Source organism: Dermacentor variabilis, chromosome 2 (assembly GCF_050947875.1).
Source record: "Dermacentor variabilis isolate Ectoservices chromosome 2, ASM5094787v1, whole genome shotgun sequence".
NCBI lineage: Eukaryota > Metazoa > Arthropoda > Arachnida > Ixodida > Ixodidae > Dermacentor > Dermacentor variabilis.
The window spans coordinates 96,189,878-96,202,398 of NC_134569.1; the positions used below are offsets into that span (position 1 = coordinate 96,189,878).

Genomic DNA, 12,521 nt, shown 5'->3' on the forward strand with positions numbered 1-12,521 from the left:
GATCTTAAAGGAGGCTGTTTAACTGAGCTAAAAGAAGGTAAAGAAGAGTTTTCAGCAATACAATAAATTACATTTAAAACTTATTGATCACAGTTTCAATAAAAACATGCTAATGCCAGGAGACTGTACATACTGGGTGTGCGAGGTATTTTAGAACACAATGCTGGCTTCAGGCAGAGAAGAATATCTCCAGCAAAAAAAGACATATTTTCATCAAACTTTGGGAAAGACTTCTCTTACGCTTTATTTACACAATTATTTAATGAATCCACCATCTGCAGCAATAACCAATTTAATTCGGCTTCGGAAACAGCTGCATGCATGGATCAGGTGGTCTTTAGAGATGTTGGCCATAGAGTCAGCAATGGTAGCCTTCAGCAAGTCTTTTGTATTATGTGGCTGTTTGTTGACCTCTCTCTCAATGATGGCCCAGACATAGTAGTCGAGCGGATTTAAATCCGGAGAACTAGGAGGCTGCAAGTTGGGAGTGATGTGGTCATAGAAGTTGTCAGCCAGCCATTCCTGGGTGGTGTACAGTTTGTGCAGAAGCCAAATCTTGCTGAAAGACATAAGGTCTTCCTTTCGAAACAGACTCCATCCAGGGCTTTACAAAGGTGGCAAGCACCTCCACACATGCGGCAGCATTAACGCGGAGTCCTTCTGCAAAAGAGTGTGGCAGCATGATGTCACCCTCGTTGCTGGTGACTGCTAACACCATCACAGACGACGGAAATTTTGTGTGCTTCACTGTAGGCCCCTCATCAGCACTTGTGCAAAGCCACCTGTCATTACAGCGGCTAACTTTTAGGTCTTGGTCAAATTTCTTTTCATATTAAAAAAAAAAAAAAAAAGAGCATTCCAGGCTCCTCAAGTCTCTTCAGCTTGCTTAGCAAGCACTTGGACCGGAGCAGACAATTCTCCAGAGTTTAATTGGACACGAATTGCCCCCTCCTCATGACAAAGGAATGGTACCTCAAGCCCTCGTGCTCAGTTAACCCGATAGTCGACTCTGCAACTTGGAGCTTCTTTGCAATGGCCCGCATTGACTTCCTGAGTCGTCACTCACTATGATTTACAGCCACCAGAAAAAATCAGGGATTGTGATGACGTCTGACCGCTGACTGTGCTTTTTTACTTTCACCACAGATGCCACATCACTGCCAGGACACATCAGTTCTGTCCGCACCTTGTAAACGAGACTTCGCTATGTTTAGAAAGGTGGCAATTTCTAAGTCGCTGTGGTGTGTGGTCAGGGCAATGAGGACTGCATGGCATTTCATTTCCTGCATAAGCCTATATGCTTTCATCTTTGAACAAACTGTGCAGTGTGAATGATAAGGGGGTCAACCAACAAGAAGCCACATGCCTATAGATACGATGAGCCTGCTGGTGTCTATGGCGATAAGGAATAGTTTTATCAAATACCTCGTGCACCCGGTATAATGGTACATGATCCCACCACACATGTTGCAATAACAACGGCAGCTTAACCCTGTGCAAAATTCAGTAAGGCGAAATTTCTCCTTGCTTAGGGGCATATACAATGTTAAGCAAATTTATCTCGAGCTGCTGAGGTAATATAAAGGTTTGACCTCCTCAATTGTACTACAATTAAAGATTAATGACTGTCTTCAAACACAACATTGCCTTCCTCTTCAATGGATAACCATTCCCAGTTTATTGTAAGGCTGGGAATTATTCAAAATTTGACTGAATTAGTCATGATAATTTATTTTATTGCGCCCGACTCCTTAAACACCCTACAGATTTTGTATTATGCTCTAGTATAACTATCATGCTAGCACCATGCAAGTTCTTTGCTAACATTTTATTTTTTGCACTGAAATGTCCGAGCGTGCTTCCAAAGTAAACTGCACTTGATCTCATGCTGCAACAAAAAGTGGGTGACTTAAAGAAACTAGTTTGACATATGTTTGGACAAAACCTTAAGAGGTTATTTAGGAATCATTTGATTCACACGATGTAAACAAATTATGTGACCAAACAATTACAATTAATGCACTGATCAATCAACTAAAATGTCATTCGATCAACAAACCACCCAGCCCTAGCCAAACTTTGAATTATCACTACAAGACTGAGCAGTAGTGCTGCCTGTAAAATAACTATGCCTTTAGGTATATGAAAATAACGGCATTATGGCAGACACATGACAGCAAAAGGAAAGAATGCCTCATTTGGAACTGTATTTCTGACTCAACTGGCAATGAGGTTACCCTTTGTTGTTCAGCGTATTAGTACTTAGGCAGAGAGTTGCATTATTAAATACATCAGCAGCCTTGTCAGCTGGAACACAGAAGCAGTTCAAAACATGTAACAGTGGGGGCCCTTGCTCATCCGGTCTCATGTTCACGCATAATATCCCATGTTACACCACAAGAACCTTAAACAACGCTAGGAATACAGCACAGGCATGTAACTCAAAACATCTGGTCTTGAAGTAGACTCAATTGTGCATCTAGAATTTTGGATGACATGCACTGCTTTTCAAGCTTTGAACACAGTAGACTCTGTTTAAGATAAACTTGAAGGAACCTTTCTCTTATCAGAAGCTCAGCTCAGCAGAAGTGCACCCCAAAGTTCATAAACAATGTTTCCCGGGCTCTTCATCTTATCAGATAATCTGCTTTGACAGAGTGTCTAAAAAGGAGGTCTACTGTATCTTGTTTCTGGTCTCATACACACCCTCTGAGGGTCCAGCTGCCCGACTGCCATGTTGAACATATCTTCATCTTCAATGGTAATGACGCAGTTGGCTTTGCCATCTTTTGGAGGGCCCTTGTATACAGCTCCTTTGCCATTCTTCAGATCCAAGGCTATAAAGTGTTGCAAAAACAAAAAAGAAGAATTAAGGGGGGAAGCGAGGAGGAAGTTGTTAAGCACAATGTGGTTGAAGAAAGTCAAGTGGCAAGGAAAAGTGCCATGCATGCATACACTGAAGTTGAAGATGATCTAAAAGCCATTTAAGAAGATAAATGCAGGCTAAGAATGCAGTGACGTTACTTTTTCTTGTGCGAAACAACTTCCCTTTGGGAACGAGCAAACTACTACATGTCGAGTTCTTTCCCATAAAATTCCCTTATGGGGGGTAAAATAAATAAATTATACATATATATTTTTTCTTTTCCTTTTCTACAAAAATTCTGTAATTTACACAGTAGAATGTTACTGAAATCATTGTTGACATAAACTTCAGGATCACAAAAATTTGAGTTTCCTCAGGGGTGCATTACATACTACTGTCGTGGATGCTCTAGGTCTCAAGACACAGTGAACTAGCCCCAGCTGAGCATGATAGAGCAGGACGTAGTTAGCAAAATGAAAACAGTGGAACAATTTAGTGCTGATGGTAGAAACAGCTACGAGAGCAATGAGCAATTCCCATTTAGAGGTACTGCCCTCCATACTTCCAGAAGCCTGTAGCATGCTCAATGCAAGGAATGACATGATCATATGCTTCTAGTGTTTAGTAAAGGTTTTCCCAGCAACATCGAGGTAGCTGAAGTTCACTGGCACAGAAAATTCCTTTACTAGAATGTTACAAAAGCAAGAACACTTCTTTTTTATTACTTTAGCATTCCCACCAATTGCATTGATCATATGAGTTCCAGATATATATTCTAAGGACCCACTAAATTTTAAATTCAGACCATTGAGATTCCACTGCATTCATATATGGCGGCAATAGTGGCAGTGGTAGAGAGAAACAGAAAACTAGTTTTCCAACAGTAGGAAATTCAGTGGGATAGCAACTATGGCAAGCTGGCACGATGTCATGGAGTCTAAAAAAAAATAATAATCATCTGGAATTTTACATGCCAAAACCACAACATGATTATGAGGCATGCTGTAGTGGGGGACTCCGGATTAATTTTGACCACTTTGAGGTTCCTTAATATGCACCCAATGCATAGCACACAAGTGTTTTTGCATTTCACCCCCATCGGAGTACCGCTGCAGTGGTCAGGTTTCGATCATTTGATCCCACACCCTCAGGCTTAACAATGTAACGTCAAAGCCACTATGCCACCAAGGCAGGTTGTCCCACGTCAGAAAACAATGCATAAAGCAAAGTGGGAATGTTGCTGCAAATGGTAAAGCAAGCAGCATGTGTCAGTAGGAATAAGCGAATCTAATATAACAATTAAAAACTAATTTCCAAAACTCTGATGCACTGTTTAAACTTGAGTTCTATATGTCTGTTCGAGAACACATTACATTACACACAAATTTTCAGGCACCATACAAAGCCGTAAATTTTTAATGGAGTCCAGAGAATAGCCCATAAATGCAAGGCTGTAGCATTATATGCCCCATTTGTTAAAGCATTTTGCAAGTACGGCACTATTATGCAGTTTGCTCAGTATTTTGATGCACATTAGGCAGAAGACAGAAAGTTAGGGTCTCTCAGAAGCTTGAGATTCAAGGTATACAAGTAATATTCAACACTTAATGGAAAACCTTTCTATTGCTAGTTTGAGTTCCCTGTAACATGCATGTGTTTCCACTGAACATTGTAAAAAAGAAGAATGTCGATTCATAATAAGTTGTAACTTAAGGCTTTCAGAGCAAATCCGATTTTCAAAATTAACTATGCCCCTAATGAGACCCAACAGTACCTTGATGTGCAATGATGCACAGAACTGCCGAATAGTTATGCAAATTGCCTTGAAATTCTCTTAACAATGCATTTTTTTAAAGGTGGCATACAATTTCACATTCTGTGTTCCTTCCAAGTGTGTCCAGGGTTGTACGCTGCGATTTCTCTAGATGCACATAGAAACATCAGAGAATGCACTAGTTAATGTGTAGTGATGACAACACAAAGGCGCATTCATGAAGCACGTACTCCAGACAACTGCTGGTTTTCCATTGACCAGAATGTTGTATTCGTAGATTGCCTTGACTTTTGAGGCCAGTTCAGGCATGTCCTCCACACGAGCCTCCATTCCAGCAAACACGAGGTCAGACTTCAACTCTATATCAGACTGCAATACAAAACGAAAAGAAGACTGCAACATGTGCAAGTTGTGTGTAGTATGCAAATCGGTGAGAATGGATAGAAGCATTACAGTGCAAACACCCAAACTAGGAGCCTTACCTCCAGTGATGATCCCAGAGGTGCTTGAGGAACAGCAGATGGTGGTTGTGCAACATCATGAAGTTCTATGCAGCCCCCGGAGATGATCTGTTTCTTTGATTCAGGTACCTGTAGGAAGGAAAGTTACTTTTTTTTTCTTTTCTTTTTCTTCAAGCTTTGTTACCTACTGTTGAAAGCTTGTTCACAGAAGAGCATTAAAACATTTACAAGAACAGTGAACGAGTACAGTAGTTTTCAGTCCATTTTTATTTCAAAAGGTTACTCCTGCGTATGCAAAATAAAACCTACCAAGGCTTTGACATTCTTAATTAACAACCACAGTATGCACAACATTCACTCATTACAGGGTTGCCAAAGAATTCAGACAAAAGTTTGCACTTGCTCTCCAATGGCCGAGTCAGCCTTCACAGTTACTAACAATGACGACAGTATTCAATCCACATCCTAGCAGGTGCATGACACTAAAGGTCACGAGTAAATGCAGGACATTGAGTGACTTGGGATATAATAGGGCTCAGTGAAGTTAGGAGGCCAAAAGTAGCATATACAGTGCTAAAAAGCGGGCACGTCCTGTGCTACCGGGGCTTAGCGGAGAGACGAGAACTAGGTGTCGGATTCATGATTAATAAGAATATAGCTGGTAACGTACAGGAATTCTATAGCATTAACGAGAGGGTGGCAGGTCTTGTTGCGAAACTTAATAAGAGGTACAAAATGAAGGTTGTAAAGGTCTACGCCCCTACATCCAGTCATGATGACCAGGAAGTCGAAAGCTTCTATGAAGACGTGGAATCGGCGATGGGTAAAGTCAAAACAAAATACACTATAACTGATGGGCGACTTCAATGCCAAGGTAGGCGCGAAGCAGGCTGGAGACAAGGCAGTGGGGGAATATGGCATAGGCACTAGGAATAGCAGGGGAGAGTTATTAATAGAGTTTGCGGAACAGAATAATATGCGTATAATGAATACCTTCTTCCGCAAGCGTGATAGCCGAATGTGGACGTGGAGGAGCCCGAACGGCAAGACTAGAAATGAAATTGACTTCATACTCTGCGCTAACCCTGGCATCATACAAGATGTGGACGTGCTTAGCAAGGTGCGCTGTAGTGACCATAGGATGGTAAGAACTCGAATTAGCCTAGACCTGAGGAGGGAACGGAAGAAACTGGTATATAAGAAGCCGATCAATGAGTTAGAGGTAAGAGGGAAAATAGAGGAATTCCAGATCAAGCTACAGAACAGGTATTCGGCTTTAACTCAGGAAGAGGACCTTAGTGTTGAAGCAATGAACGACAATCTTGTTGGCATCATTGAGGAGTGTGCAATAGAAGTCTGTGGTAACTCCGTTAGACAGGAAACCAGTAAGCTATCGCAGGAGACGAAAGATCTGATCAAGAAACGCCAATGTATGAAAGCCTCTAACCCTACAGCTAGAATAGAACTCGCAGAACTTTCGAAGTTAATCAACAAGCGTAAGACAGCTGACATAAGGAAGTATAATATGAATAGAATTGAACGTGCTCTCAGGAACGGAGGAAGCCTAAAAGCAGTGAAGAAGAAACTAGGAATTGGCAAGAATCAGATGTATGGGTTAAGAGACAAAGCCGGCAATATCATTACTAATATGGATGAGATAGTTCAAGTGGCTGAGGAGTCCTATAGAGATTTATACAGTACCAATGGCACCCACGACGATAATGGAAGGGAGAATAGTCTAGAGGAATTCGAAATCCCACAGGTAACGCCGGAAGAAGTAAAGAAAGCCTTGGGAGCTTTGCAAAGAGGGAAGGCAGCTGGGGAGGATCAGGTAACAGCAGATTTGTTGAAGGATGGTGGGCAGATTGTTCTAGAGAAACTGGCCACCTTGTATACGCAATGCCTCATGACTTCGAGTGTACCGGAATCTTGGAAAAACGCTAACATAATTCTAATCCATAAGAAAGGGGATGCCAAAGACTTGAAAAATTAGAGACCGATCAGTTTACTGTCCGTTGCCTACAAAGTATTTACTAAGGTAATTGCAAATAGAATCAGGAACACCTTAGACTTCCGTCAACCAAAGGACCAGGCACGATTCCGTAAAGGCTACTCAACAATAGACCATATTCACACTATCAATCAGGTGATAGAAAAATGTGCGGAATATAGCCAACCTTTATATATAGCTTTCATTGATTACGAGAAAGCGTTTGATTCAGTCGAAACCTCAGCAGTCATGGAGGCATTGCGAAATCAGGGTGTAGACGAGCCGTATGTAAAAATACTGAAAGATATCTATAGCGGCTCCACAGCCACCGTAGTCCTCCATAAAGAAAGCAATAAAATCCCAATAAAGAAAGGTGTCAGGCAGGGAGATACGATCTCTCCAATGCTCTTCACAGCGTGTTTACAGGAGGTATTCAGACCTGGATTGGGAAGAATTGGGGATAAGAGTTAATGGAGAATACCTTAGTAACTTGCGATTCGCTGATGAAATTGCCTTGCTTAGTAACTCAGGGGACCAACTGCAATGCATGCTCACTGACCTGGAGAGGCAAAGCCGAAGAGTGGGTCTAAAAATTAATCAGCAGAAAACTAAAGTAATGTTTAACAGTCTTGGAAGAGAACAGCAGTTTACAATAGGTAGTGAGGCACTGGAAGTGGTAAGGGAATACATCTACTTAGGACAGGTAGTGACTGCGGATCTGGATCATGAGACTGAAATAATCAGAAGAATAAGAATGGGCTGGGGTGCATTTGGCAGGCATTCTCAGATCATGAACAGCAGGTTGCCATTATCCCTCAAGAGAAAAGTTTATAACAGCTGTGTCTTACCAGTATTCACGTACAGGGCAGAAACCTGGAGGCTTACGAAAAGGGTTCTACTTAAATTGAGGACGACGCAACAAGCTATGGAAAGAAGAATGATAGGTGTAACGTTAAGGGATAAGAAAAGAGCAGATTGGGTGAGGGAACAAATGCGAGTTAATGATATCTTAGTTGAAATCAAGAAAAAGAAACGGGCATGGGCAGGACACGTAATGAGGAGGGAAGATAACCGACGGTCATTAAGAGTTACGGAATGGATCCCAAGGGAAGGGAAGCGTAGCAGAGGGCGGCAGAAAGTTAGGTGGGCGGTTGAGATTAAGAAGTTTGCAGGGACAACATGGCCACAATTAGTACATGACCGGGGTAGTCGGAGAAGTATGGGAGAGGCCTTTGCCCTGCAGTGGGCATAACCAGGCTGATGATGAATGACATTCGGGGCATTCAGAATTGCCATGACCAGTATTGCAGATTTGCCACGCAGCAAAAACAAAAAGAAAGAAGTGCCACCATGACAGAATGCTTCAACAAGAGATCCTCATTTTGTTGGTAATTTGCAGTGAATATTGTTATGTGTAGAAAGATACAGACGGAAGAGGCTATTTACAAGCTATTTACACTGGACTGGAGCCAGAGCGCCAGGCCAACATTTTCTCGCGCCAAGGGCACAGACCCACTTTGTCGTCATTCTCGCGGCGGCTCGTCTGATAATACTTGGTAAAGCATAATAATACTTGGTAAAGGTCTTCAGCCTGCGCAGAAGACAGGTCTGTCGCAACCATTTTCTGTATCTTGGGATCGGCGGCCGAGGCTGGCACGATGGGCCTGCTAAGCTCGCAAGAAGCATCAGTTGATAACGCTGCCAAGTGATGGTCGCCAATACAATCAACGTTGGCAAGGCAAATACCTTGCGGTAGAATTCGCTTTGCCAATCCAAAGTTAAAGGTTGGCATGCGAGTGCGGTTCACAGTAATAGTAAGTATACTGTGAGGCACGGTAACGTCATACTGTAGTGGAATGTCGGGCACAGGAGTGACGAGGTACTCGCCATCAGGGACTGGTGGGGAAGACAAGAGTTCAATATAGGCTATTGATTTTGGCGGCAGGCGAATAAAGCCGGTGGGGCGTAGGTGGCACTCGGGTGCGTCAGAAGGTTCTGCGAGAATCTGCAACTCAAGGCGAAGGGTACTGGCAGAGCAGTCAATAAGGGCAGAATGCGCGGAGAGAAAGTCGAGGCCGAGAATTATGTCGTGGGGGCAATGAGCAATCACGGTGAAGAGGACAGGGGTGTGGCGGCCGGCAATGCTGACTCGTGCCATACACATGCCAATAATAGGCACAGTACCGCCATCCGCAACGCGGACGACGCGTGCCGACGCTGGGGTGAGGAGCTTTTTGAGTCGTCGTCGGAAGGCAGCACTCATAATAGAAAGATGTGCACCTGTATCGATGAGTGCAGTGACAGGATAGCCGTCAACGTCAAGAAGGTTTTGGTTCGTTGGTAACGTGAGCAGAGGATTTGAGGGCAGGGTTGACAACGCAGCTTCGCCTCCAGAAGCTGCAGTGCCTAGTTTTCCAGCTGGGTCCGGGAAGCGATAGGCGGCGAAGAGAAGCGGCGGTGTTGGGGCGAACGAGACTGATGGCGTCGAAGTGAGGGCGAGCGGCTGTAGCGAAGGTTCGGAGCAGGGGCATCAGCAACAGTGGGTTCATGGCGGGTGGTATAGGGAACAGAAGGTCCAAAAGTGTGAGAATAAGTGGCAGCGTATGTCCGAGGAGATGGTGGCCATCGGTTGCAGCAGTGACGAGCAACGTGACCGATGCAACAGCAGTGGAAGCAGATCGGCCTGTCATCAGGGGTACACCATTCGGACGGGTTGCGGCGAGATATGGCAGAAAAGGACTGTCGGGGATGTGGAAGGCCAGAAGAGAACTGGGGAACGTTGGGTTGGAGACGTTGTACACACGGAGTTCAGACCCATGTTCTCAAATTCCTGTCTGACTACAGCCTGAATCATTGCAATCGTGGTTGCTGGCAGATCGGGAGAAGTCGCGGCTAAAGCTGGCGGACAGGCGGCCTCGAGCTCACAGCGAACAATACGGGTGACGTCGTCACAGGTGGTAGCCTGACGTGGCCGACCCTCACATGTCGGCGTAGCAGCAGTGTTGGGTAGCCGCGTGATGTGGTGTGTGATATGGCGGCTCTTAGCCTGTTCAAGGCGACGGCATTCTTTAATGATGGCGTCGATTGTCGAGACGTTGCCAAAAACAAGCAAATTGAAAGCGTCGTCGGCGATGCCTTTTAGGACATGTGACACTTTATCAGCTTCAGACATAGCATCGTCAGCTTTTCGGCATAGAGCCAAGACGTCGAGGATGTATGAAACGTACGGCTCTGTAGATGTCTGAACACGAGATGCAAGAGCCTTTCTCGCGGCAACCTTGCGGCCTATGGGGTCGCCGAACAGTTCCCTGAGCTTTTCTTTGAAATTGTCCCAACTGGTTATCTCGTCGTCATGCGTCTGGTGCCACACGCGTGGGGTGCCGCCGAGATAAAAGATGACATTGGCGAGCATGATCGTTGGGTCCCACCTGTTACTAGCGCTGGCATGTTCATATAGCTTGATCCATTCGTCAACGTCCTGTCCCTCTAGGCCAGAGAACACACCAGGGTCGCAATGTTAGGCAACCGTGATGACGGGAGCAGTCGGACGAGCCGAAGCCTTTGCAGAGGTGGTCTCTTCACCGGGAGGCATGGTGACAAGCTCGATGTACCGACCACTCCGGAGTTCCGTGGCGAGGACGAGGATCGCTCACCTCCACCAGAATGTTACGTGTAGAAAGATACAGACGGAAGAGGCTATTTACAAGCTATTTACACTTGACTGGAGCCAGAGTGCCAGGCCGACATTTTCTCGTGCCAAGGGCACAGACCCACTTCGTCGTCGTTCTCGCGGCGGCTCGTCTCTCGGGTATCTACCGATAATATCGTAATAGTATGCACAAGACCAAGAGAAAAAAAACACCAAAGGGAGGAAATGTTGCCAGCATGGAATAGACTTGTACTGATCCCATTCGCCTGCAACTCCGCTATTCATAGCCCTTCAACAAAAGAAATCTCCCTGAGATAATGATCCTTGATAGTGCCTTAAAACCATCCATAAAGAAGAAAAATTTTTACAAACACGGTTGAGGGACCCCCCTTAGGAAAGCACAGGCAGAGACTTACCGAACACTGGAAGATAATGCAGTTGCCATCTTTCCACATCTCTGTTCGAATTGACTGGCCTGGTACAACGGGCCCTGTGAACCTAGCCTGGTGGAAGAGAATAATTTATTTACCCTCAGGCAGTCAAGAAGTTAATGGTGGCATGTACACCAAGAAAAACTGAAACAGGTCGGTCAGTTACCTTGATAGACTTGAACTTCCTCACATCATTGTCTGCATACTGCTTGAGGATGTGACGTGTTGCATAGCCGAATGAACAGAGCCCATGCATGATCGGCTGAGGGAAACCTGTAAACATGTGAAGAAAAGCAAGAGTAACACAGAATGCATTAAGCTCACCAAGTTAACACTGATGCATTTGTGTTAAAAAGAAAATTTTAAGTTAGCACATACTGGAGCACTGAGTGCTGTGAATATATGCTAGTAAGGGGACGTTAATGCTACACTGAAGTTCTAGTTAGACAACTGCTGTACGTCTGAACAGTATAACATGATGCAGTGAACATATACGCAGGGCATTCCCAGTTGATGAAAACAGACATGTGAATCAAGTCCAGGTTATTCTTCAAACCAAAAAAAAGTTAAAAATTGAAAACTATTGAAAAGTGCCAGAAATTATATACGTCATATCACTGAGTCATAAAATTATTATGAACTTGAACAATACAGTTAACCTGTCTAATACAATGATTACCTTAGATGAAATTCATTAAACAGATAAGATTTTAACCTAAGCTATGAATTTTGCACACACCGACAGGTTAGATTCCACAACTTCAAAACTTGCTTTAGTGGTGAAAGTACAGTACACATTGTTAATTAGGCATTTTATAGCTCTCACATTGCATGGGAACTATAAGTGTGATAAAGTGTAGCTTGGTTGATTGATGTCTTCTACTAGACAACAGCGCCAGGTTTGTGATTTTCAGAAATGATTAATAAAACATTGCAGTTGAAAGTAAGATCTCATTCTGGGGGGTCAGATCATAGTACAACCCTACAATTTTCAGATCATAGTACAAACCTACAATTCACAAGGTGAAGGTTACAGCCAAGTCAATGCAGAGGAAGAATGAACAGGGCAGGTCAGCCAGGAGACAAGATTTCTTCATTCAATATCCACTGGTGCACTAAAGATCTTATCCGAAATTCCAGAAGCCACACATCCACAGCACCCTAATCAATACGGAGCCATCACACTAGTAGCTTTGTTGAAGTTGAGGGTCACGTGACTAAAGCTAGAAAATAAGGGTTGCAGGAATGACGACAAACTAGTGCAACCTTTGTATCCGCGTCATCAGCAAATTATAATAAGATTAAACTTTTGCTATGTAGTAACTTCAGTCCACATGTCTTCGTCCTCAC

At 43.9% G+C, this 12,521-nt stretch overlaps 1 protein-coding gene across 1 annotated transcript in view; it reads right to left on the minus strand.

The window, feature by feature from the left end:
- Nucleotides 1-12,521, minus strand: part of Mfe2 (peroxisomal Multifunctional enzyme type 2) — a 61,859-nt gene that overhangs the window by 34,201 nt on the left and 15,137 nt on the right. The window contains exons 16-20 of the mRNA XM_075681390.1: nucleotides 11,338-11,444; nucleotides 11,157-11,243; nucleotides 5,123-5,230; nucleotides 4,871-5,009; nucleotides 2,707-2,837 (exon numbers count right to left, since the gene is read on the minus strand). Of these exons, the coding sequence (XP_075537505.1) occupies nucleotides 2,707-2,837; nucleotides 4,871-5,009; nucleotides 5,123-5,230; nucleotides 11,157-11,243; nucleotides 11,338-11,444 (572 nt within the window). The remainder of the gene's footprint in view (nucleotides 1-2,706; nucleotides 2,838-4,870; nucleotides 5,010-5,122; nucleotides 5,231-11,156; nucleotides 11,244-11,337; nucleotides 11,445-12,521) is intronic.